The sequence below is a fragment of the Thamnophis sirtalis genome, unplaced genomic scaffold, assembly GCF_051295495.1.
Source record: "Thamnophis sirtalis isolate CommonGarterSnake01/CBP01778 unplaced genomic scaffold, rThaSir2_p1.2 scaffold_11, whole genome shotgun sequence".
NCBI lineage: Eukaryota > Metazoa > Chordata > Lepidosauria > Squamata > Natricidae > Thamnophis > Thamnophis sirtalis.
In genome coordinates, this window is record NW_028261391.1 from 19,833,781 (window position 1) to 19,861,695 (window position 27,915).

The 27,915-nt window shown below is 37.7% G+C and overlaps 1 protein-coding gene across 1 annotated transcript in view; it reads left to right on the forward strand.

Annotated features, from left to right (window-relative positions):
- Window positions 1-568: 568 nt before the first annotated feature.
- The window catches only part of SI (sucrase-isomaltase), a 104,834-nt gene continuing 77,487 nt past the window's right edge, over window positions 569-27,915 (forward strand). Inside the window, exons 1-6 of the mRNA XM_087725303.1 lie at window positions 569-700; window positions 3,471-3,588; window positions 11,321-11,394; window positions 23,530-23,650; window positions 25,367-25,476; window positions 27,378-27,532. Of these exons, the coding sequence (XP_087581429.1) occupies window positions 3,471-3,588; window positions 11,321-11,394; window positions 23,530-23,650; window positions 25,367-25,476; window positions 27,378-27,532 (578 nt within the window). The 5' untranslated portion in view covers window positions 569-700. The remainder of the gene's footprint in view (window positions 701-3,470; window positions 3,589-11,320; window positions 11,395-23,529; window positions 23,651-25,366; window positions 25,477-27,377; window positions 27,533-27,915) is intronic.

The following is a 27,915-nucleotide window of genomic DNA, read 5'->3' on the forward strand; positions in this document are numbered from 1 at the left end:
CCAACCTCACAAGGCTGGTGTTGTGGAGAAAATAGATGAAGGACCATTAGGTATGTGAACAGCTTGAATCATTTCTAAAAATACTAAAGGTAGGATTAAAATAAATAAAGCAAATAACTAAAGAGGCTTAAAATGACATAGCCAACAAGTCTTATTTACATTTTCTCACCCAAGCAACTACCTATTACAGTTTATGCTCCCACTAATCAGCAGATGACAATAGCAATGAAAGAAAAACAGTGATAAAAACCCCATTAATACCATTGCAAACGGCTTTAGACTCTGCTTTCTGAACCCTTACATAATTTTAATGATTTTTATACTGAGGTTCATGGCAGAAATGCTGATAACAAAAGCAAAAGTCCAAGGAGAATTAGAAAATGGATTGATAGGGCAGCTTATAGCACGACAAAAAGGAAAAAAGATCCACAGGTACTCTGTACTTGTACCTGTTAAATGTTGCATGAAAGACACCTAGAATAGAAAAAATTATTAATTAACCAGCTGTTCTCTATCTGCAGCAGTTAAAAAAAACCAAGCAATCTGCCTGCATATGCCTAACTTCAAATGATAGCCTAGTTAAAATATAATATCGTACATAGATAGCAGGTCAGTATATAACAAGAGGCCACAAAGTAAATGATTCCTTTCACAGAACCATCTAGCAGTCTTACATGAAGGAAACCAACGGCCTTTAAAGGTATGTATTAAAAAATCATATTGTTCATTTTCTTTAACGTTCTAAGCCAATGTAAACCTCTGTTGGCATAATCTTCATAAACAGAGAATATTAATGTGTTTCCCTTTTATTTGAAACTTTGGGAATATTGTTTGGTTACCAATAGCCATTCTCTACAGGAAATAACATAGATGTAACTTGATGCCACACTATCTTTTCTTCAAAAACGCTTTTAAAATATTTTGTGCTTTCAGTCTCTCCTTATGAATAACCTAACCTATAGAAAATCTGCATGTTTATCAACCATAGAATTTTTAAAATCCTTATGTTTATATACTTAGAAAATGAAATTCAAGGGAGGAGTGTACTAAATCAATCAAAACTTTGTTTTGCAATCCCTTGGCAAGAAAATGTATGTTGTAATAACAAGAGCAGGAAATTCTCTCCACGTCCAAAAGCATTGTGTAACTTTGCTCTCTGTTATCAAAGGGCTACTGGTTCTGCGTTGCAAAAATCTACACAGCATCAGAGACAGACAGAAAATTCTACCACTTGGCTTCCAGCTTGTGATTGATCAGAGTTTTGCAACCCTAAATAATATTCTAATATTGAGATGAGTTGATGGAGAGAGAAAAAGTTTCTTCAGAAATAGACGACACAATAAATTGCAGGAAACAAAAATGAAACTTACAAGCATGTAGCCAAGGGGCCAAGATAAATGAAAGTATTAGGAAAAGAAATGAAAGGTTAAAAGAGTGAAATATCCTGTTTTGCCCATATGGAAGAATAACCATAATGTATAAAAAGGGATTTCCTTGCTATGTTGAATTGCATGATAAAATATAATTCACGTTAACATTTTGCTGGCATTCTTTTCTTTTTCTTAAAGCTCACAATCCTTAAAGTAAATAATAATAATAATCTAAAACTATTTTATGGAAGTGTATGCTGTTAACTCAGTTCAGAAAACTATTTACACCTTGGTCAATACTTTACTTGTGATCTTTAAACTGCTTTTCACAGTTGGTAATAGTAACATACAATTCATAACAGCTTACAAGTGTAGCCAAATTTGGGAGAGGGGGAGGGGAGGAAACCACAAAGCCAATATATTAATTTCATTACTGAAATAGTTGAACATTTGGAATGTTTTAAAAACTAATTTAAACAAAGTTGGGCAATTTGTCGATAAGAAGCAAAGACAAATAGTTCCTCTTACCTTACTAAGAAAAATCAAACAAGGCAAATAGTAACCTAACTGATTCCTTATTGATCTTTAAAAAAATGCTTGATATAAGTATGAGTGGGTTATAATGCTACTTACAGATAAACATTGATTGTGCCGTGCTGTTTTTTATAAGGTTGAGCAGATGGCTGAGGAGTCTATCTCTTGGAAAGCCAGTTTGTCAGATATGGGCATAATTCCTAAGATTACTAATCAATCCTTATCCTTAAGTACTGTATTTCAGCCAAGATGAGCAGTTGCTAACACTTATTTCTTATAAATGTCAAGCTAAAGGGACATTGAATTGAATTGAATTTATTGCATTTATATGCCGCCCTTTTCCCCAAAGGGGACTCAGGGCGGCTCACAATCCAAGTCAGGGAAGGGGGTACAGATAAGGGATAAAAAAGACGAACAGAACAATACACAATTTAAAAGCACACAACAACCATACCATTCGAGGGGGGAGGGGCAAAAGCTCTTTAGCCCCAGGCCTGCCAGAACAGCCAGGTTTTAAGGGCTTTGCGGAAGGCCTGGAGGGTGGTGAGGGTTCGAATCTCCACGGGGAGCTCGTTCCAGAGGATCGGAGCAGCCACAGAGAAGGCTCTCCTCTGGATAGTCACCAGTCGGCATTGGCTGGCGGATGGAATTCGGAGGAGGCCTAATCTGTGGGATCTAATCGGTCTATTGGAGGTAATTGGCAGCAGGCGGTCTCTCAAGTACATGGCGATGCAGTGGTTAGACTGCTGATTGCAGTTTGAAATTCACTAGGCTCAAGGCTAGTTGGGGCCAATATATTGACATTTAAACTGCTTAGTGTTATGTCCTCGACTTGCAACTGATCTTAAGTCCTCGACTTACGAACGGCCACAAATCCTCAACAAACGATTGACAGCCAGCAATTGCTGTCAACTGGCTGAGCGAGGGCTGTTTCTGCTGATATTATTGGTTGCCCTGTTTGACAGCTCTAGTATAAATAGCTGTCAAGCAGGGCAAGGTACTGAATTGTACATAGTTGCCGTTGACTCTTGCTCTGTTAATAAAGCTGTAATAAAGCTCTAATTTTACCTCAGCTGCTCCACGCCTCATCTGTCCCTCTCAGTATTCAATACTTAGAGAGGACTATAAAGCATTGTAAAGCAGTATATGTTGAAGTGCTTTTATATTGCTATTGTTTTTCTAAAGGTTTTTCCCCCCATTGGTGGGTTTTATTCTAATTCTGGTTGGTCTATGTTTCTATGTAGGTGTAATGTGTACATGGGTATTTCTTCAACTGATTATCAATATAAATGTGGTTTTTTCTTTCCCTGAAAGAAGTGGTCTATATCTTAAGCCTTGAGAGGAGCTTTAGTGATTAAAAATAAACCTTTTAAAATGCTAGTTTGAAAAAAGTTGTTTTATTTCATAATAAACACTTAATGTTTTCTTGCAAGTTCTGTGGTAAAGAAGAACACAGGTTTAGTATTGTTGACTATGTTTTGATTATTTGGATGAAAGGATACATGTCTTGAAAGCAAGCGCTTAAGTTGAAAATATAAATATCTATTTCTCTCTTTTCCTCTCTAGATGGGAAAGAAGAAATTCACTGGATTAGAAATCTCCCTGATCACTTTCTTCCTTTTGCTACTCATCATAACCATCGCTTTGATTGCACTTCTAGCAACAGGTTATTCTGGTCTTAAAGGTAATGTTATTCACAGTCCCTTGACTTATAGCCAGAAAAATGCTCCAACGGCTACATAAGATCTTTTAAAAGAATAATTAAATATCTCCCACATGATTTTCAGATAGGTATGGACCTCTAATCATGCCTTCAGGTGAGCCTTTGTGCTTCATGTGCCTTTGATCATTTGCCATTTTGAAATATGAATCCCACAGGAATTAGAGTAGGGTAGGTATATTGGGGTTAAAAATTCAACCACCAAAATTCTTTCCAAGCCCCAGTCTCGTGTAGGTATGATGCAATTCCACCCATTTCATGAACTCCTTACAAGAGTTAAACAGAGTCCATAAAAAGGTGGTCTTGTCCATTCTAAGTCATAGAATGGACAAGATTATTTCCCTATTTGCACCTAACTAAGATACATATACCCCCCTAGCTATTCTTTTTCCCCCTGCCATATTACAACCAATTTCATTGTATTTAAGTACATTGATTATAAATATTATGCTTATACTTATATTTCCATATGGTTGCCTTACCTGATCTTCAATCTGTATCTGAGACAGCCTAAAATACTGTTTTCCTTGTTAAGTGAATAATAAGCTGTCGCAATTTTATCACAAATACAATTTGACACACTTTCTGACCATTTTGCAGAGGGTTGGATCAGCTTGGAAGCTATTAAACAATTAGGCTGGCTTTAGGTATCTTCTAATTTTTTAGTTCTTTGATACTGCATCTGGTCATTAAATTTTGAGCAATGGAAGGATTCAGATATTACAAAGTAGGTTATCTATCAGTAAATATCAGTCAAGTCACTAACTAATCCTCAGCTCAGGAACATGAATGGTAGCTGATCAGAGGGGGTGATAGGAATTCCGCAGGGAAAAAAAAGTGGTTTTCTTTGCCCCTGCTCCTCATGGTGCATCCCTACCCACATATGGTATTCGTCAGCTACTACTCAGAGGTTATGTTTTTTTTTTAAATAAAGGCTTACAAGCTTGCTAGAAAAACAGACCAAAGCATAATTGATGGCAGAGGAACTATATAGTAAAGCAACAGAAATAGAGCTAGCTCATGCAACCATTCCACAACTTGGTTGCCAGCTGATGCACAAGGCGATTTTGAATGTGAATTTACTCTTCTAGCAGAAGACAACAAACTTGGTATCCCAAAGACTATAGGGTTAGAAGTCATCTGGAAAAGCAATAAACACATGTTGAAAAACTCCTCAGACAGAGGCTGACAAACCAAAGGTTGCCCCCTGCAAAAATACAGTGTGTGTGTCTGTGTGTCTGTGTGTGTGTGTGTGTGTGTATAACAAATTATCTATCTATCTATCTATCTATCTATCTATCTATCTATCTATCTATCTATCTATCTATCTATCTATCTATCTATCATCTTTATCTATCTATCTTTTTGTAGATTTTGACGGATATAGGTATGTAGGTCTTGGCGTATTCGGGTCTTTTCCAGTGTAAGGTTGACAATATTTTGGCGATGATTTGACGAGGTCATACTCGTTATCTTGAGGCTGGTGCCTTTGGCTTCATGCTTGTGCGAGCAAAGTGCTGCCGTTTTTCTATAAATATAGGTGGGGTGTGTGGAATGTTGGCTTTGTTGCTTTCAATAGATTGGTTGGCTGTGTTGTCACATTTTGATTGGTTGATGGAATTGATGTTTGGTGAGGGTGTTTGGTGATGGTGTCCTGTGTTTTTCTGGGTCCTGTGTCAGTTTTTGTGGCTGGGACTCATTTATTGACTAGGGCTACTTTCGAGATGTCTGGTAGGCGGGAGGTATCATCACGTTTATTGTGGGGGGGGGGGTTTCTCTATTTCGATAGCTTCCATAATTATTCTGTTGTTGAAGTGTTCAGTTTTGGAAAGTAATTTGGTTCCTTCAAAATCAATTTCTTATCCTTTTGCTTTAAGATGCTAGAAAAGGGAGGAAGTTTTTTTCTTCTTTTCTGATTGAGTTCTTGTGTTTTGCGATGCGTGCATTTATTCTCCTATTAGTTTGTCCAATGTATGTGGCTGGGCAGATTTTTCATGGCATTTCATAGGCTCCTTGGTTTTCTAGCTGGATCTTGTCTTTGGAGTTTCTTAAGATGTTGGCTATTCTTTGGTCAGTGCTGAAGGCTGTCTTGATATTGTGTTTGTTGAGAATTTTGCTGATTTTATCTGTGGTGACTTTGATGTAAAGGAGGAGGGCGATGCCATTGTCCTGTTCTGTGTCTCGGTTCTTGGGGGGTGTCTCCCTTTGTATTAGGTTGGTAATTGTGAATTTTTTGGGAATCCATTGGAAATTAATATGTTTGTGACAGTGTGTAATTCAGTTTTCAGGTGTCTTTGACAGCTAGACATTTGATTCTGGAGATGAGAGTCTTGGCTACGAAGTTGATCTGTGCAGAGTGGTGATGGGTTTGTGCGTTAAATAGCGGTTGGTGTTTTTTTTCCTGGTAGATGGTATGTCCTTGGGAGCCATTGGGTTTTTTGTAGATTAGGATGTCCAGAAAGGGAAGTTGATTATTTGCTTCTATTTCCATAGTAAATTGTATTTTGGGGTGTAGGCTGTTGAGATGTGTGAGGAAGTTGTCCAGTTTTTCTTTCCCATGACATGAAAGTGTCATCTACATTTCTAAGTCAGAGTTTGGGTTTGTGTTCAGATTTATCTAAGGCATTGGTTTCAAAGTGTTCCATGTAGCTTCAACTTCGCATATGATGTTTTCAGTGGAGATGTGGTTGGGGGCGATTGCAAATTGAATCCTTTGGAAAGGACATTGGTTTCTGCTAAGGTGAGGGTCCAGTCTAATATGTTATGTACTGTTTCTTTCATGAGTTGCCGTGGAAGGGGGTTGGACTTCTGGTGTTTTTCTAGTCTGTGGAGTTTGTTGGTGTGTGTGTCTGTCTTGTGAGAGGTTTCTGTTTCAGCTTTCCAGAGGGCTAGTTGCTTTGTCCCAGAGTGCTGGGTGGATTTTGTTGCTGAGTTTGAGGTGAAGAGTGAGTAGGTCCCTGTTAGTTTGGTCTAGTAGGAATCTTTTCCTATGAAGTTCGTTTCTGAGCTAATTAGAGCTAATTCAGTTCTTTTCAGGATCTTTTTGGTGGCTGAGGTTTTTGAATTGAATTTTAGTTGGAAACATGTGGGGATCACATTTTTGTCTTGGCAGTTGTCCAGAAATGTGAGGTCACATAAAAACTCAGTCTGAAGAGCCACCATCTTTTGTGACCTCACATTCCTATTTGTGAGCTTCGATGTCATATTCCTCTTCATCCATTCTTATTAAAGAAGCCTTGACAGCTATCTAAAACAAATACAACCCCCCAAGCACATCCTAGATCTGACCAACCACTGCCTAACCAACGCATACTTTATCCACAATGGACAAAGATACAAACAGATAGAAGCAGCACCTATGGGATCACCCCTCTCACCTGTCATCGCAATCCTATACATGGAACACTTTAAAACCAACACCTTAGATAAATCTGAACCCAAAACCAAACTCTGGCTTAGATATTAGGTGACACTTTTGTAATTTGGCCACATTGGAAAGAAAAACTGGACAACTTCCTCACACATCTCAATAGCCTACACCCCAAAATACAATTTACTATGGAAATAGAAGCTAACAACCAACTTCCCTTGGACATCCTACAAAAACCCAATGGCTCCCTAGGACACACCATCTACCAGAAAAAACTCACACACCAAACGCTTCTTAAACGCACAATCCCATCACCACCCTGCACAGATCAACTCCATAGCCAAGACTCTCATCTCCTGAACCAAATGCCTAGCTGACAAAGACCACCTGAAAACTGAATTACACACCCTCACAAGCGTATTAATTTCCAATGGATTTCCAAGAAAACACAATTACCAACCTAACACAAAGGGAGACACCCCCCAAGAATCAAGACACAAAGCAGGACAACAGCATCACCCTCCTCCCTTACATCAAAGGCACACAGATAAAATCAGAAAAATTCTCCACAAACACAATATCAAGACAGCCTTCGGCACTGACCAAAAAATAGCCAACATTTTAAGAAACCCCAAAGACAAGATCCAGCTAGAAAACCAAGGAATCTATGAAATACCATGAAAAATCTGCCCAGTCACATATATTGGACAAACGAACAGGAAAATAAATGCACACATCGCAGAACACAAGAACGCAGTAAGAAAAAAAAGAAAAAACTTCCTCTCTTTTCCAGCACCTTAAAGCTACAGGACATGAAATTAATTTTGAAGGAATTGGGTTAATCTCCAAAACAGAACACTTCAACAAGAGAATATTATGGAAGCTATTGAAATAGAGAAACACCCCCACAACATGAATAAATGTGATTATACTTCCCACCTACCAGACATCTGGAAACTAGCCCTAGTCAATAAACGAGTATCATCAGATATATATCATCAGGAATATTTTCTCTGATAGCTATTTGGTGTGACCCTACTCAGGTGCACAGATTTGATAGGTAAAGTATTTCCTCTTTATCTGTTACTTTTCAGAATTTTATTACTAGACTGGGTGCAGAAGTGAATAGGTGGGTGAGAAGTGGAGGGAGTTTTAGAAAATGGTTAAACTTGTGAGTCCACCCATCCATCAAACCATTGGAGTTACAACAGTAAGGGCCCATGTTGGCACATCTGTATTGATGGATCTGTTTCCCAACAACTGATGACAGTGAAAATGGAAGGGAGGGAGAAGGCATTTTCCCTGCATAGGAAATAAGGACATCTTTGACAGAATTCACATTAACTGAGCTTTGGAGATGAGCCCTTAGGTGCAGTTTAGTTGTTAATGCCCTTGTATAAAACAAATTTTCAAAAAAGTAAAGTCGGGGGGGGGGGTAATAGGGCATATGCCAAAAGGATTGTAATACTTACTTACTATTTACATGCATATTGTTTTCATAACAATATAGAATACTGTTCTGACCCCCCTCCTTACGGTGAGTCATGCCGACACAAGATTACTGCTAGACAATTTATTCACAGTAAATTAACACACCGACAAGACTTGGGCAGCAACCCAGACTTCTAAGATAAGAAATACACACAAGAGCTTCTCCAGCTTTAGTATAATAGTTGTGTCCTGCAAAAAGCCTCCTCTCAAAGTCTCTTCTTATATACTCTCTTGGGAGGAGCCTAATCACAACAACCTGGCCCCAATTATCTTCTGTATCTCCGTAGTTGCTGTCGGCGTTTATCTGGCCGTCTTTGTCTGGCGTCCGGGACCAACTCCCTTAGCTCCTCCCCGCTGCTGCAGGACCTGACATCAGGGACAAACTCCCTTTGGCTTTCACCGCTGCTCCATGCCTCAGGCGCCTCCTGGTGGCCAACCAGCCTCTCTGGTCCCTGCTCGATGTCTGAACCCTGTCCAGAGTCCTCCACATCTTCCAGAGCCAACTCATAGGGTCCCTCGCTATCGGAGTCTGTTTGCAGCTCCAATGGCTCCTGCTGGGCCACAACAGAATACATACAGTTGCATTCCTATAATTAACCAAAGGAACCTTTGAGGGTTCAGTAATATATCTAACGTTTTCTGGAAGTTGAAGTAAATAACTCAATTATTATTTGACCATAGGCCTCTCGAAAGAGTGTCAGATATAGATAAAAAGGATAAATCAACAATTTTTATGCATTGGGCATAGAGAAACATTTAAAATAAAAGAATAATAAGAAATATACTGTCATTATGGCAATTTTGAGTTAAATATCAGATCTACATTTGTAATTTTACTGTGATAACATTTAAAATCCTCACATCTCATTCAGTTAATACCTCATTATTTCCTAGACACATACATATATATGTATACATATAATACACTATAATGTGTGTGTGTGTGTGTGTGTGTGTGTTTGTGTGTGTGTGATGACATTCTCACAAATTTTATAAATACTTATGATTAATTATTTTGCAAAAACTGGTAATCTGGTTCATTGCATATTTCAGACAAATTGCTTAAATGCAAGTCATTTATTTCAACTATGCACTGAAACAGTCGCTAGTCTCTGCAAAAGTAATGTATCATGGTAGAATAAACAGATTATGATAAAATGCTCCCAAGATGAAAGTATGTACAAAATACTCTGGGACAGAACCAAGTTATTTATTTGTATAATTGCTTTAAAATGGGTAATCAAATTATGCAGACATGTGCTTATACTAACATTAGAATATGTAGACTACAAAATAACATTATTGAATTTTATTTAGCAGAAAAAAGATATATTAGACAAAAGTAATATTCATTTCTTTATATCATTTGTTTATAACATTTATTTCAACTATTTATTTCCAAAAATGTAATCAATAAAACAATATATTAACCTGCATTATGTAACTGAAAATAGCCTGTAAGGATAAGAAGTAGAATTTGTTTAAATATAGGCATGATACAGTTATCAATAGAGTGATGTTACTTATTTATTGTGATGGTACTGAGATCAAAGGCTGAGTTAGTGACAGGCTGTAGGAGTAGTTGAAAACTAGTTTGGTGTAGTAGTTAAAGACATCAGACTAGAAACAAGAAGACTGTGAATTCTTATCCTGCCTTAAGCACAAGGGCAACTGGGCGACTTTGGGCCTGAAGGAAGCAATGACCCAGCCACTTCTGAAATCTTGCCAAGGAAACTTCAGGCACTAGTCCAGCTAGCCACTGAGAGTTAATACTGACCAGAAGGCCAAATAATGTTGTATGTTGATGTAAGCTCAGGACTTACTGAGGCCAGAGTGAATGTTGGAGATTGCTGAGGCCAGAAAGAATATTGGAGTTGCAAGTTTATGTGCCAGAAATTGGACTGAGAGTTGAACATTAACTGGAATGCGAGCAATGTCATTTCTGGACTATGTGGTGGAGCAGGAACAGCCGTGTACACTTGCATGTAGTATTGGACTGCAGATGGTCGACTGTTAAAGCCTCTCGCAATAGGATGCTGTCACTAATAGAATTAAATATGGTCCTTGTCTGGATGGACGTGGTGTTTTATAGCTGTTCAGGTTCGTATGTCATTTAAAAAAAAGTGGCATGTGGCAGCTTTGCCTTGGCATGTTGGAGGGCTTGAGCACCCAGGTTGAAAATTTATCGAACTTATCGAAAATTTCTCCTCAGCATCAGATCAGGGTGGTGAATGGAATAGTGAATGATTCTGGGCTGGGTCTTTTGGGAAGGCTGATTTTGTATTAAATGTATGTAAGCTGCTCAGAGTTGAAATATGAGAGTTGGATCACGATCTAAATGGAAATAAACAAATCAGCAAACAAGCTTAGTCTGCAATCCAGAACTAATTTAGGTAAAGTCACTCAACATACTGGACTTAATTCAGACGTTCTGCAGAATAAGGACACTAATAAGGTATGGAGATTCATAGAAAAGAAAGTTACATCAACCTATTTGATTCTCTTCTAAAAATTAAATGTATTTTCTGTCTGATATCTGTATATACTGATACATGCACAGTCCCTGAATGAATCACCACAATTCTAGTAAGCATCTGAATATTACATTCAAAGTAGGGATTGTTTTATACAGTGTCTAAATCTTGTTAAAACGAATAATTGAAATTAACCCTATTTTTCGCCATAGCATTTAGTGAGGAGTTCTCAGATTTCTTAACTAACAAAATACTTGTTTGTTGCATTTGCATTGCCTATTTATTTCTGTTGTTGTTGTTGTTGTTGTTGTTGTTGTTGTTGTTATTCTCTGACTGATGTAATACATTGATTTATTTTTAGCCTTTTCACCTACTTGTCCAATTATTCCTCTTCCTGAAAGAATAGACTGCATCCCAGATCAAGTGGCAACAAAGGTAAGTAGTGTATACAAGTTAAATAATAATAACTTATTGATTAAGAATTATTACATTTCCACCCATCTTAAACTATGAGTAGGGGTATGCCACAACTTACAAAAATCATTTAATAACCATTTAAAGTTACAACTGCATTGAAAAAAAAATCACTTATGACCATTTTTTATGCTTACGACTATTGCAAATATAAAAAAAATATTTTTCCTTCCCACACTGGTGAAGATTGCATGTCCACATTTTTTTTAAAAAAATGTTTGCAAAGGGTTGGAATGGCCAATGGAATTGATCGTGCTCATTGAAAAAAGCTTGGCAGCCCTACTTATTTCTTTATGCATGCATGCAATCACTTCTAAAGGCTCAGGAAGGTTTACAAATGTCATGTTGTTTAAACCATATCATGTGTCATGATTTAGTAAGCTAACAGACTGAGTTATTTGTTGGCACTCAAGTATAGCATTCATGCATCTTTTTGTGCCCTCAACAATATGCTCATGCAGAGGACTTTGAAATGCAGTTGGAGAATTTTGAGGAAAAAAAATAGAAAGAAAGTAGTGGGGAAATGTGTATCAATAGAGGAAAAGAGCAGGAAAGAGAAGGAGAAGAAGAAACAATTGTCATCATCATTATTGTCACAATCAGATAGTTGGAAAAAGATGGAACTGCTATCATATGGGCCACCACAAAAAATACTTCAGGATTGCACGGAGAGGAAAGGTGTTTGGGTAAACTCCAACAATTATCAGAGATAAAGAAACCAATTAATATACATTTTTTTCATGAATTTGTGGGTGAAAATCCAGATGCAGTTTAATGAAGTCTGAACACAAATAAAGGCAAATATGTGTGTCACAACATAATGTTGCAAGATCCAATCTGGGTCGGTCACCAGGACAAGAGGTTTAGTCTTCTGAGCTTTCAGACTTGTACTGGAGCACATTCTCAGATAACTTCTCTCTATCAGAATATGTGCCTTGGGTTATTCTATGCTTTATATTTATGTGGTGCTTTCCTTATGTGGTTGGTTGTTGTGTTGATGGCCAGCAATTGGCTGTTGTTTCCTTGTGCTGTTTTTTCCTGTGTGTCCAAGCCCTTGGCACATTGATAAGCTGGTGGTAAACCAGCACTGTTGACTGACAAAGGGCCTGTTTCTCAGGCTTCAAGCATTTCTCTGGCTACCTTTGTACCTGCATGGCCAACAATCTTAGTAGCTATGAAATTGAATATATGATCTTGTTCATTGCAATGTGAGGCTACCAATCAGTTTATGTGTCCTTGTATGATTGCTCAGAATTTGAACACAATTTTCTACCTATTATTATACGCTAGTTATTAAATAGGCAGAAGGGAATCTTCCTCTATGGAGCTGTAAAAAAATGATTTGGAGTTTACTTCAGTAAACCATCACAACCAGCAGCTTGTTGGCTGTTGATCACACAAGTTTATTTAAGCAAAAGTTTCAAAATATTTCGTGGTCTCTGAATCTGTGGAGGAAAGCTAAAAATGTAAGAACTGAAGGATGGTATAACTGTTAGAATATTCATGACTGGGAGAGATATTCAGCCAATGAATAGGCATAGCAATAAGGAGCTGAAACAGCTAGGAACCAGGGTGTGGTTTAGCCTGCAACCTTTTGAGTCTCTGCAAAGGATTGAAACAAAAACCTATGACCCTGTCTGCTCTGAACTCTGAAACTAGCTGTTCTCTCCTGCTTGTGTTCTGCTTGTAACTTCCGCCACGTTGAAAGAATCTACTATTGGTATTGTACATTTATTCATCTGTTATTATGTATATAAAGAAGTTAATGAATCCAGCTGAATCAATTATCTGTGTGTGCTTTCTGGATTTGATTTTCCTACAACTCTGATGAGAACTATGGTTTATTGTAACCATTCCCAGTTTGATACTTGCCAGATGTGTTCAACGATAATTGTCAAAAATTCCCAGGCAGTCCTACTTTAATACATTGGAAGAACCTGTGGTGGAGGAAATTAGTTTATTGTGATATTGAAATGCAGCCAGTGATACAGAACTTTGGATCAATAGACTGCATGACAAAAATCTTATTTTGAAAGTCATTATTTTCTTTTCATTAAAATCCTTTAAAAGAAGACAAGAAAATAAAAGTTTAATTATCATGTCAGCTTCAGCCTTATATAATTTAATACTTATACATAAAATCCTGAACAGGATAGTTTTCACATACCAGGAGATTACCTGTGTGTATGCTTTAAGCCACTAGAAAGCCATTGCTTTGTCATGCTTCAATCTTTTCTTCTTTCAAAGTGATGAGTTCACATAGCTAGACTAGTCTTGACCAGTGATGATACTCTTGCAGAAGGTACCTGAAAGAAGTAGATGATAGTACATGCTGTTGCTTTTTGGGTGGTTCTCTATATATTCAAAGTTCTCTTTTTTAATCCCGTAATTGTTAGAAGGGAAACATAAGAGATGAAACTAGTAGGCAGAAACTGGCAGTGCATAGTCCACATGGAAACATTGTATAAACATTTAAAAGTGCCTGCCAGTCTTAAAACAGAGAAACAGACTGTTAATTCAAAAGGTTAGGAGAGTAGGGGTAAGAGGATTCTTGGGTTCCCAGAACACAACAATTCCATCTGTCTATCTGTTTGTCCGTCCATCCATTCATCATCATCATCATCATCATCATCATCATCATCATCATCATCATCATCATCATCTCTCTTTCATATCTATCTATCTATCTATCTATCTATCTATCTATCTATCTATCTATCTATCTATCTATCTATCTATCTATCTATCTATCTATCTACCTATCTCTATCCCTATCTATCCATCATCCATCCATCTATCTAGCATCTATCTATATCTATCTATCTATCTATCTATCTATCTATCTATCTATCTATCTATCTATCTATCTATCTATCTATCTATCTATCTATCTATCTATCTATCTACCTACCTACCTACCTACCTACCTACCTACCTACCTACCTACCTACCTACCTACCTACCTATCTATCTATCTATCTATCTATCTATCTATCTATCTATCTATTTATCTCTATCATATCTGGCTAGCTACAGTAGCTATAATATCTATCTAGCATCTATCTATCTATCTATCTATCTATCTATCTATCTATCTATCTATCTATCTATCTATCTATCTATCTATCATCAACAGATCTATCATCTGTTATCTATGCCAGGATTGAATTTCTGGAAAGGAAACATTTGTAACATTTATGGCCTCAACCTGTGGTTCCAGTGGTGGTAGGAGCATTTGGGACTGTGACTGCTAAACTGGGGCAGTGCTTCCCACAGATCCCAGGGACGACATCAGAGCTTTCTGCATAGAAGGGTGCAGTGCTAGGAACAGCCAAGTTACTGTGCAGAAACTTCAAAGTCCCAGGCCTGAGACTGCAGGCCTGAGACTGAGGAAGGCACATACTACTCGTAGGTTGAGAAGGTTTTTTAAAAAATAATAGTGATAATAATTATTATTTAATGTGATAATTTGGAAAACTAAAATATTTGTTCATCAAAATGTTAGCACCTCTTTTTCTTTCCTGTGAAGTGCTCTGAAAATGAAATACTTTTCATAACCATTTCCTACACATTTTCTTTTTGAGAAATTGGATAGTGTATATATATGTACAGGGTGGCGGGAACCATTTGCTGCTTAGGCAACTGGCTTGATACTCCAATTCAGTCAAATGTGTCAAAAGGGAATGGGAAAGTGTATTCAGTTGCTAATTTGATTGTGTATAATAGTCCACATTTAGTCACGCCTAACTGCATGTGATTCCTCTTGGACTATATTTGACACCGAAACTCCAAGTAGAGAATACTAAAATAGTAAATCCTTATAACTCTTTATTATGCTTCTCAAGAGAAGACATGGGAAAACTTTCCTTGCAAACAGAGGTTCACATTACTAATTCAGAATTATGGTCCAGCAGTGTTATTGTGTTAACTATGGGAATCAAGTGAAGGGTTGGGGTTGGCCAAGGTAAAATATTCTTTCTTTAAAAACAAAACAAAAATAAACAATCACAAAGTTAAAGTCTATCTAGAGCAGCGGCTACCAAACTTGGCAATTTTAAGACTTACCTCCCAGAATTCCTCAACCAGACAATTTTAGCAAGGCTCAAAAAGCTAAACTATTTTACTAAGCTATAAACTAAGCTATTTTACTTCTATGTATTGTTTGTGTCTATTGTCTGTATACCCCCCCCCTCATTTTATGTAAGCCGCCCTGAGTCCCCTCAGGGAAAAGGGCGGCCTATAAGTATTAATAAATACTAAAATACTAAATACTAAACAAGATTAGACCTTGTTAAGACCTGGATGGGAGACCAACAGGACCAATGTACAGTAGGACAGTCTGGGAAATAAAAACAATCCTGAAAAAGGTAAAAGATAAAGCCCTGTTACAAACAAAATTGAAGTAACAATGTAATGGGAACAGTTGAATTCAACTTTAAAATGCATGTTGTTGTTTTTCTCCTTTCTTTTAAGAGCAAATTATGGGAGCATTAACAATATACAGGTTATTTTTTTTTTACAATTTTTTTTTACTTAAATTCTATTATACCACCCCTTTAAATAAAAAACAACAATTTTTCCTGAAATTAGAAATAGCATGATTTAATAAATACGTACATGTTGGCTGTGGAAACCATTAGAATTAATAAGCATATTTGCAACAGAGAGAATAGTTTTGAAGTTAGTCATGGAAAAGATAATGTTGCATATTTAATAAATGTACACAGGAATTTAGCTCCAAAATATTTTTCCCTTCTAATCTATAATTCTTTTGTGATAAGAAATCAACCTTTCAGTGAAGAAAAATGTACATTAATGATTAATAACTTTTATTTAAATCAATTGCTTTGTAATGTTTTATAAGATGAATCACATAGATTCTGGGATAACATCCAAATGATGGTTGGTACTTGATTCTTGATTGATACACAACCCTCTTCAAAGATCATAGAGATAATTGAATCAAGGGAATAGAAAGGAATGAGTAAAGACTTCAAATTCATTTTAGCAAAAACTTTTGCAGTCAATAATTTGCATGTGTGTGTGTATCTTCTTGTATATATATACAACACACACACACACACACACACACACACACACACACACACACACACACACACACACATATATATATATATATATATATATATATATATATATATATGAATGTGAATGCTAGCGGGATAAGAATTGGTTCCTGTAACTTAGAAGATGAACAGAGATATTATTTGTAAAATACCATCAATATCTTTCTATTTCTGCTTAGTAATGAATGGAACCAGCCCAATTTGCTTCAAAATTAATCCAGACGCAAAGTAGTTTCTTATGTATGAAGAATACTAAGCATGAAAGAACATGTTGTTCTGATTTAATGGGAAAACAATGTAGCATTGGAGCTTCTTTCTCTTCTAAAATACTTAATAACTAAAGTGCTACTAATTAGTTACAAGACACTTTTTATTTCTCATAAAAAGTCTATTCTCTGCTTATGAAATTAATAATTTCGAGTACAGGTTTAAATTAATATTTCTGCTTTATATCCCCAGCAAATTTAACATTTCAGAATAGATTAAAAAAATGCTGGAAAAAATGTATTACTGAGGAGAGTGTATATGCAATGGTGGCCTTTCTTCTTAATTTTTCAGTTTCTTTGGGATTTGAGAGAGCTAAAGAAAGAAATAGGTATTTAATACTTATTTCCAGTAAAATGGGAATGAATAATTCTTGAAAAAGGTCAGATACCAGCTATCTGCTTGCTCAAATTTCCCTCTATAAATCAAATACTTCTTCAGCATAGTTTAATGTCTTGGCACTCCTGAAAGATAGGCTTTGCAACATTCTGACATTGGATTAGGAGTCAGTAAAATAAAGGTTCTGTAACCTGTAAAGTTGTAGTCACCATCATATAAGGACTGTTAACTATTTATACAACCTCTTGCAGCAAATATTAGAAGATGCATGGCTCACTGTGATCCATAAATGCATAGAAGTCATCAAAAGCATTGCACAGTTCTGTATGAAAACTAATGTATTTATTTACAGTAACTATAAGCCTCAGGTGAGATGGGCAGCAAACAAATTTAATAAATAAAAAAAATAGAATTCTAATTCCATAGTACTAAAAATAAAAAAGAAAAGAAAAAGGGGAACCCCCCCCCCGAATAACTAATCCAGAACAAACTGATATAATTACAGAAAACAAAAATAACTCTGAGTTAGCTGCCCACACTCAGCCAGCTGGGACTTAAAGTTCATGGAAATGCAACAGTCTTAACCTATTTATGGAATTGCAGACTGTACTGCAAATGGGAACTGCCTGTACTTGGTGGTGGTGGGGAAAGTATTCTGCAAGATGGAAGTTATTACAAAAAAAGGCTAGCTGTCTCATTCATTCTCTGCAAGCTTCATGAAGGAAGGGAAGTTCCAGCTAGCACTCTCCTGGGAACCTGGCCAGATTGGTAGATTTGCTTGTGGCAAGGTGTTGCCTGATGTGTCCTAGTTCCACACTATTTATGGCCCTAAAGATGATGAATAGAACTTGAAATTGAGATTGGAGACCTGCTGGCAAGCAGTAATAATATAACTGTAGTATAGTTATAATATAAATAGCTCCCATTACTTCTCCCAGCTTCTGCCAACCTAGCAATTTGAAAGCATGTAAAAATGCAAGTAGAAAAATAGGGACCACCTTCAGTGGGAAGATAACAGCGTTCTGTGCACCTTCGATGTTTAGTCATGCCGGCCACATGACCATGGAGACATTTTCAGACAGCGCTGGTTCTTTGGCTTTGAAATGGAGATGAACACGGCCCCTAGAGTCAGGAGCACCTAGCATCTATGTGTGAGGGGAACCTTTACCTTTACATATAGTTATAATAAAGTTTTTACACCTAGACTACAATAACACAGTTTTAGTACTGTATTATAATACTATAATACAGTTTTATACCTGTAGTATAGATGTAGTATAGGTGTAATTCTTCATTGCTGGAGCTCATCTGCCAATAATATTGCTGCCATATATTGTACATCTCTCCAAAGACAACCTCACATACAGCACATTGCAGTACTTCAGACAGGTGGTGAGAAAGACATGGGTTTCAGAGGTCAGGACATTGTAGTCCAGGTAGAGTCATAACTGGTGCAGCAGCCAAAGCTGGGTGAACCTTCTGCTGTTTAATAGGAATTGCAGGTCCAGGAGAGACCACAAGTCAAGACCTCAATTTTCTGTTATGATGATCATAGATTAAGTTAATATAAAACAGTTCAGTACAAAATATAAATTAAAAATTAAAACATAAATTTTAATCCCAATGAAGTGTAAACATGATGTCAGCCTCTGCTTTGCTGCTGCTTCGGCTGCCATTGAAACGGGGAGGGGGGCATGGTATTTGGGAGGGGAATACTAATTGTGCTGGAGGAAGATTCTGGAGTTTCTGCTGCCTGCCTTACTGCGCATGCAGAAGAGGTTTCCCGCCAAGGCCAACGGCACCGACATTCCATCTTGGTGATGCCTTTCGAAGTTATCTCACACCTGACACTTGGGAGAATTATGATTGGACTGTAACTGGGATGCCAAGGGGTGGGGAATGGGTTATTCTATATATCATTTGCTTTCACACCTAAATAATCAGTCTTCACTTTGCTACGCTTCTAATCATTTATAATTAGTAAAAGTACACTTGATTTCTATCAATGGAGTCTCGTGGTTTTCTTTCCTAATTATTCAATGGAGGAGTGCTGAGACATGATTAGTACAAATTTAAATCCAACCATCTTATTGTCTAGCTACCTAAAGTATTATTTTATGCTTTGTGTCAACCAGTAGCAAAGAAGGAGAAATGGAGACAGATTTGCTCGGCTGCATGTGATATGTGGGTTCAGTGGTATCTTCAGGAACTATTAAATTGAAAGACAATGTTCAAATGTTTGCAAAACGTGGTCGGTTCGATGTGTTGTTCATTACTTTTCCAATTATTTTTAATACTAACATTTGAAGACTAGAATATCAATTTTAATTAATTTAAATAATTTATTTCAAGATTTCCCCCTTAACAGATTAATGCAGAGGTTTCCAATCTGTGGGATATAGCCATGGACTATTCACAACTGGGCTGTATGAGTGACAGGCCAGCGTACTTTCACACACAGCCTGATTTACATGAATGGTGGGCGTCATTGCCCACAGTACAACTTGTGTATGTTGTGGGTGCTGGCACTTGCAGTCCTATTCACATGAACAGTGACAACTGGTGCTCGCGGGTCCACTCAAGCGAGGAGAAGGTGCATGCAGCTGCCACTCACACAAATGATGCTATGCCCACACATGCATGTGCGCATGTCTGCCCTTTGCAGGAAACCATCCCCACTCCATGATGGGCTGCCAAACTGGAAATTTTGAGGAATGCTGGTTCAGTGGATATTTCTAAGAACACTATATAAGGCTCTTAAATTAAAAAATCAGAATATCACACATATATTACAGAGCTGAGATGGTTTGGATTTGTAGCTGGTTTGGATTTGGATATACCCCAAAAAGAGGGTGAAAATCTGGGTGTGTCTTATATACTGAATACAGCCTTTTTGCCCTACAGAAACCCTGCCCCTTCGCAAAAAATGACGTGCAGAGGGTTTGGGAGGCCTGCAAAGTGCTCCTGGGGGCTGGGGAGGGCAAAAATGAACACAAATTGGGCTGATTTTTGCTTCTTTTTGTCCCCCCAGCCCCTAGGAGCACTCTACAAGTTTCCTAAAGTCTACACATGCCCTGTATTTTGCAAAAAATGGGCCCCTTTTTACAAAAAATGGACTGTTTTTTGCTCATTTTTGGCCTCTGCAAGCCCCCAAAAGCACTTTGCAAGCATCTCAAACTCACTGCATGCCCCTTTTTTCACAAAAAATGAGGTGTCCAGAGGGTTTGGGGGCCTGCAGAGTACAAAAACTTTCTTTTTTAATTTACCTTTTCAAAATCCTGGTACGTCTTATACTCCGGTGCATCTTATACACTGAAAAATGCAGTATATTTTTGTTATATGTTTTATATATATGTTACCTAATTAGGATAATGAAATGTTTGCAAGAAAGCCAGCAAGCTCAGAGGGCATGAAGGACCCATAAAATATATATTTTGATCATATGTTCCCAAGAAACATAACTTATTCATATACAGTTCCCATCATAAAGGTTTCTGATAAGACTAAAGAGCCAACAATCCATTGAAGAGGTCTCACATTTTTGCCATTTCTTCCTTCTTTATAATATCAAAAGCCAATTTAAACTCTGGAGAGTTTAAATATCATTCATCTAGCGGTCAGATGTTATAAAATCAAGCTTTCTCTGTTCATCTGCAATGATTTGCTCATTTTCCAATCAGTCCCTGAATTTATCACAGTGGTGACTAATGCAAAGCTTTCCCAATTAGGCTTAGGAAACTAATGGAGTAATAGTTAATTAGATCAAATGTGAGCCCTTTCTTGTAAACCAGAACAATTACAGTCATATCAGTCTTCTGAAAACTATCTAGAAGAGTTAATAAATGTGAAGAGGGCAGCCAGAATTGGGATCCACTAGTCAGCATTATTCTTTGTCATTTTTACAGGAGTACAATTTAGAACAAATGGCTTTGCCAGGCTTTAACTGGCCTGTGAGCCTTTCACCTTCTGAGTTGCAGTAGGAAAACATCTTGGGAGCTCTCTTTTGGTGGTGAATGTCCAAGTCGTAACCCTGTTTAGAGTAGCTACTGGGTGTTGTGGTCCGCTAATGGCCTGTGGAGCTGACAGCAGAGTTGGACAGTGAGAAGGTTGGGGAGGAACATGAACCAGTCCTGGAGTCTGGGGAAGGCTTGGACAAGGGCTATGCATTGGAGGCAGGGGGGGGGGGGCAAAACCATCTGATAGTTATGAGTCTGACATCAGCAAGGCAGAAGAACAATGGGAGCCTGTGCTCAGTGTGCGCATGCATAGAGCTGCCAGAAAGCAAGAACAATTAAGAAAAAGGGGTGACTTGGGAGTAAAGCTTGGAGATGATTGGCCCCTCTCATAAGACATAAAAGAGAAGCAAACAGACATGACCCTTTGCAGGAAGCAATTAGTTCAAGGTCTGAGAAGTTCCATTTGACTCTGTGGTATGTTTGGCCTTGCAAAACTAATTGGCAATTAGGTCCCTGGAAACATTTCAAGGAAGATAAAGGTGGGTCCTTATCAATGGTGGGTTGCAAGTGGTACGCCCTGGTACAGGCATACTAGTGCCTGTCGGGAGCACAAGGTACCATTCCAGTATGGTGCTCTGGAGGGCCCACCCTCCTTACCTGTATTTGAGCTCTTCGGCATTTCTGCACAGGTGTACAGAGCATACGGTGCCTGCGTGATGCTCCGCTGAGCAGCCGGAGCATTGCAGGGGCATCACAGGAAGTAAGGACTCATGCACATGGTGTGTGTGTGTGTGCGCACATTCATGTAGTGGATGGCAAGCCCCGTTGCACCGTACTGGTTGCAATGGGATCCAGAACCCATCACTGGTTCTTATCAACATTACCCTGAAAGACTGGCAAATCGACCAGACATCTGTCGGAATCTTCATATACTGTTGGGGAAACCATGCGGGCTATGACTGACCATAATTCACAGCCGTATAAATAAAAGAGGGTTTTTGGAACTAAGTTTGTGATTTATGCTTTCTCAGGAAGCCTAAGTCAGAACACTGGGATCAATACCCACTTCCAGAATATGTGATGAAGATATTACTTAAGCTGCATCATCAAAGTAGTTTTGTAGTTGTATCACCCCAAAGTGGTATATTCATTGTATGAAAAGAATGAGATCTATTCCTGTTTTCGTCCAGTTATTGAAAGAAATTGAATTTTCCATATTTCCCTTTATTAAAGGCTTGTCAGGTTTTTGGCAGCTGTCTGAACTGAATGTATTGCCCCTCCCATTTCTCAAAGTTCCCTTTTAAAAGGTGCATTAAGTTTGGAAGAGTAGCAGCACACATTTTCCAGCAAGTGATTTAATTTTAAAATTTAGAATTAATTCCAATGTATATTAAGATGGAGGCTTTCTGAGTGCTATTTATTTATTTATTTATTTATTTATTTATTTATTTATTTATTTATTTATTTATTTATTTATTTATTTATTTATTTATTTATTTATCTGCTTGTTTGTTTGTTTGTTTATTTATTTATTAGACTTATATACTGCTTCATAGGGCTTTCAGCCCTCTCTAAGCTGTTTACAGATTTTTTAGCAAATTGAGTCAGCAAATTGCCCCCACAGTCTGGGTCCTCATTTCACCCACCTCCGAAGGATGGAAGGCTGAGTCAACCTTGAGCCGCTGAACTGCAGATAACAGTCAGCTGAAGTGCCCTGTAGTACTGCACCCTAACCACTGTGCCACCTCGGCTCATTTCTAAGTAGGAAAGGAAGTTATTTTTTTTAGTGGCTAACATACTGTATGTTAGCTACTATTGCTTATATAACAGTTGCTTGAATGCTTATAAGTCTGAAAAGCAACTCTTACTGGTAATTTGGAACACCTATAATTACAAATCTGTTTTCAAAAGATATATATGAACATTACAAACCCACTTAAAAGGTCAGTGATAGTTGGTTTCAAACTGTGCAGCTTGCCTGTCAATAATGATTAAAGGTAAAGGTAAAGGTTCCCTTTGCACATATGTGCTAGTCATTTCCAGCTCTAAGGGATGGTGCTCATCTCCATTTCAAAGCTGAAGAGCCAGTGCTGACCCAAGATGTCTCCGTGGTCATGTGGCTGGCATGACTAAATGCCATAGGTGCACGGAACACTGTTACCTTCCCAACAAAGGTGGTTCCTATTTTTTCTACTGCATTTTTACATGCTTTCGAACTGCTAGGTTGGCAAAAGTTGGGACAAGTAACATGAGCTCACCTGGTTACATGGCACTGGGGATTTGAACTGCCAAACTTTTGATCAACACATTCAGCGTCTTAGCCACCGAGCCATTGCATTCCAGTCATTAATGATTATACACATGCTATTGTCCCAAAATTAATCTGGAGTTTATTTTGATGATCACAGTTTCCTTTTTCCTTTCCTTTCCTTTTAATGCTAATGATGCAGGATCTGTGTGTACTCCGTGGTTGTTGCTGGGATCCTCAGAATGAAACACATGTACCTTGGTGCTACTTTTCAAACAATCATGGGTACCAAGTTCAAGGAAGAATGTCAGATACAAATCCAGGTAAGCTGAAGAAGCCTAAACTCCAGACTTATTAGATATTTGTAGATACAACATGCCCAGCATGTAAATAAGTCAATGAACATAAAATGTAAAATAAAAGTATTTTCAGCATATGGATAAACTTAATGCTTAATTTCTTTCTTACTAATACTCTTAAAATCTGATAGATCAAGTGTCTTCTTTGTATCTGCACCACTTAACATGGGAAAGAGAAACAGCCATTCCTAAATTCTTAAACTTTCTGAGTCAAGAAGCTACGTTAGCATCAGTGGTGGGTTCCTACCTGTTTGGACCCCTTGGGCTGAAACGGAAGTGGTTTTTCGTCCTGAGTCGCTGGAACAGACAGTCAGCCAGGCCTGCCACACCCTCGGACCGGTTGTCCAGGTGGCACCGTAGGCGCTGCCACCTTGTTTTTTTTGTTTCTGCACATGTGAAGACAAGTTTTATTGCACTGTGCATGCCCACGTGGCATGGCCATGAGTGAACCGGCAGTAGCAACTGCCATAACCCACCCCTGGTTAGCATGTTTGTTAATAAACTTTTACTATTTAGTAAAAAATTGGGTTTTGTAGTTATTTTAGTTGGGGGGTAGGGTTAAAATTGAGAAGTTGGTTTTTTTACTATTTTTGTCACTTCTAAATATAAAATTAATACATATAAAAATAAACAATTTTCCAGTATTTTATTATGCATTGTTTTATTGTTTACTATGACTTTGTCTTGGACTATAAATAAATAAATAAAAATAATTGTTAATTAAGTGCCAGCAAGATGAGATATTAATGATTCATATGGATCTGAGACTCCACAAGTTGGGAGAAAACTAGGAAAGGACTTAAGCAGATTTTCCTTTTGTTTCATGTACAGATTCGGTGGTTTTTTTAGAACCCTACAGATTAAACAAAAAACAAACAAACAAACCCTTAAACTTGGTCTAATAGAAAATTTAAGTCAATGCAGTTCTTTCAATCATTGTGCAATTTATCAGTGGCTAAGTGCAATGCAGAAAATTGTTACAGCATTTTCAAGGGGCATCAGCTTCCATGCAATGGAGAAGGCTAGTATAGAGGCTTCCAGAATGAAGTGGATCAACTAAAAGGAATGCATAATATAGAGAGATAAATTCAAAGCAGAAGTGGTATTCAGCAGGTTCTGACCAGCTATGGAGAACCAATAGCGGAAATTTTGGGTAGTTCCAAGAACTTGTAAATACCACCTCTGACTGGCCCCACTGTCCCATTCTCTGCCTCCCGAGTCCCAGCTGATCAGGAGGAAATGGGGATTTTGCAGTGACCTTCCCCTGGAGTGGGGCAGGAATGGAGATTTTACAGTATCCTTCCTCTGCCACGCCCACCAAGCCACACCCACCAAATCACACCCACAGAACCGGTAGTAAAAAAAATGTGAATCCCACCACTGATTCAAAGTCTGTTTTGGTCTATAATTCATTGACTGATTTTCGTCCAGAGGTTCACCCTAATCAACTTCCTTTATTCGGAAAAAAAAAAAAGAAGCTGGACTGAAAAATGCTTCAGATATGTTGAATACAGATTTAATCTAAAGGTCAGAATGGACAGAATGCTTCATAGGTAAACTGCATGCCTTATTCTTTTACTTTGCTTTGTCCCGAATGAGGAGTACCCAGCAGACCACATGTAACTATTGTTATTGTCAATATTGGAAGTAACACCCTTCCTTCCTTTCCTTCCTTCTTAGGATTTGAAGCTACTCTAACAAGACTACCTTCTCCATCCCTCTTTGGGAATGATATTGAAAAGCTACATCTCACTGCAGAATACCAAACAGCAAACCGATTTCATTTTAAGGTTAGAATGTTGTTGTTTTTTTAAATGAAATATTTTCAACCAGAAGATCAAGGACTGCAAGTGGGTGGCAACTAAACCTAATAAGCTTAAGTTAATAATAACAGGGAATTAAAAGATGAATGAATGACAAGCTGATTCCATAATGTATCACTGGGCTAAAGATCACTGTGCAGAATTTGGAGGCAAATTTTCAGTCTGTACAATGTGATTATTTTTGCTAAGTATACTAGATCTGGATTGTAAAAATCTAGATGTCCATTAGATAACAGCAAAGAGACATAGGAAGCAGTAAATCTTTGCTCGCATATTGTGAACATCTGGAATTTTGCAGCTTAGATCTATTCTGTATCTTCAAAGATAAAAAAATAAAATATTCATTTGAAAGGGTATGTTGTCCAATTATAGAATATTGTATATAAAGCAAAACCAACCTTACGATTCATATCATCTTAAAGTAAAATGTTCTGCATCTTAAGGCAAATGAGTATCAAGCAAATGAGCATACAAATAGGTATATTTCATACCTATTTAGGAACAATCTACTTATATATATTGAAGGGTACTTTCTATATATTCCAGGAAAAAACTTTCTTAAGATCAGCATTCTCATGTTGGTTCACAGCCAATATGAAATTTCTCAGGACATTTCAGATATTCACTGAGAAACCCATCTGTCTAGTTTGCCAGTTTTAACTCTATTAGTAAAAAGCAGGCATAAAACCTTTATAAACTTTCTAATTGAATGCCTGTGATGATCTAGCAATCGCAACAGCACTTAGACTTATATACTGCCCCATGGTGCTTTACAGCATCTGGATGATTTACAATGTCGGCGTATTGTCCCCAGCAACCTGGGTCCTCATTTTACCAATCTTGGAAGGATGGAAGGCTACGTCAATCTTAACCTCTGTCAGGTTCAAACTCCTGGCTGTGGGCAGAGTTTACCTGCAATTCTGCATTCTCACCCCTGCACCATGGGAGCTCAATATAGGGTTGGGCACATAAAAAATGAAGTATTTAAAACATGGTTCACAATGATGAAAACAATTTTAACATACTTTAAAGGTGATGAAAAAGAGATTGCTTTGAATTTCTGATAACAGGATGATGAAACAACTAAAAATGCTTTTGATTTTTGAGAACAGAGAAGGATCAATCAATCTAGAAATCTGCAGCTGTAGAAATTTCTCTAACAAATGCCATCTTTTTCAATATAGAGGACTGTAGAGATCAGAGCACAAATACATTGAAGCACAACTTTTGATATCAGAACCCGAAGTGTAAAGAGGTGGAATTGCAAACCCTCTTTATGGTCTTACAAAAACCATATTTTATTTGATTGGTTACAATAGTATGCATTTTATTGTACATAGGTAACATCTCAATCTAATCAATTATGGGAATTCTATATCTTTATTGCGTAGCTCGATTGATCAATACATAAAATGAATAATAGGAGATGTGGAAGATGAAGTATACACTGATTATACTGATCCCTTACATTTAAAAGAAGGGGCCCAGAATTTGTCTAAAACTGGTATGCTTACCATAACTGCTGTCTGAAAGACTGTTGCTTCCACAACTAAATGTTAATTCCTTGGGACCTAGGCTTCCATTCTTATGGCTAAGCTTTTACCTATCTTATTAGTGCTTGCTGTATTATCTATACCTGAGGATTCTCCAACCATAGCTGTTTTCTGGCATCTTATTTAGATCAAAAAACATGCTAGTTGCGGCTTGATGTTGGAATCTTTTTTTAAAATATTGCAAGACTAATATAATTAATTAAATTTATTAAACCTGATATAGTTTACCACCAACTAAGAATATTTCAGATGAGGGAAAGTTGTGCATTTACTATGTCAACATTTATTTCATTTTAAAATGTTTGGTTTTAACAGATTACAGATCCTGCCAACAAAGATAGATTTGAAGTCCCACATGAAAATGTTCAGCCTTTCCAGGGATCTAAAGCAACCAATTTAATGTATCGAGTAGAAATCACAGACAATCCTTTTGGAATCAGTGTGATCAGGAATAGCAACAATAAAGTCCTGTAAGTTATCTTTCTGTTCTTTGATTTTTATATATAGGCAATCTACAGTTCAATCAACCTCCCAAGCATGCGTGCCCCCTCACACACTGCCCCCTGTGCATGCACGCAACTCCCCTGCACATGCACTGTCCCAGTGCATGCATGCACTTGCCCCCACACACTCCCCCTGCAGCTTCCCTGCATGCACCACCCACATGTGCGGCAGAGACCTGAAGACCAGCTGGTTGGCGGGAAGCATGCCCGCATGCTGGTGGAGCTGAACTAGGGTGTCAGCTTGCATCTGGCACGCGTACCATGGACTTACTTGGACTTGGACTTAATCTTCGTAAATGTCAACGTCCATAAGGCAGTGACCGTTGCATTGTGAAGGCACGCGTACCATA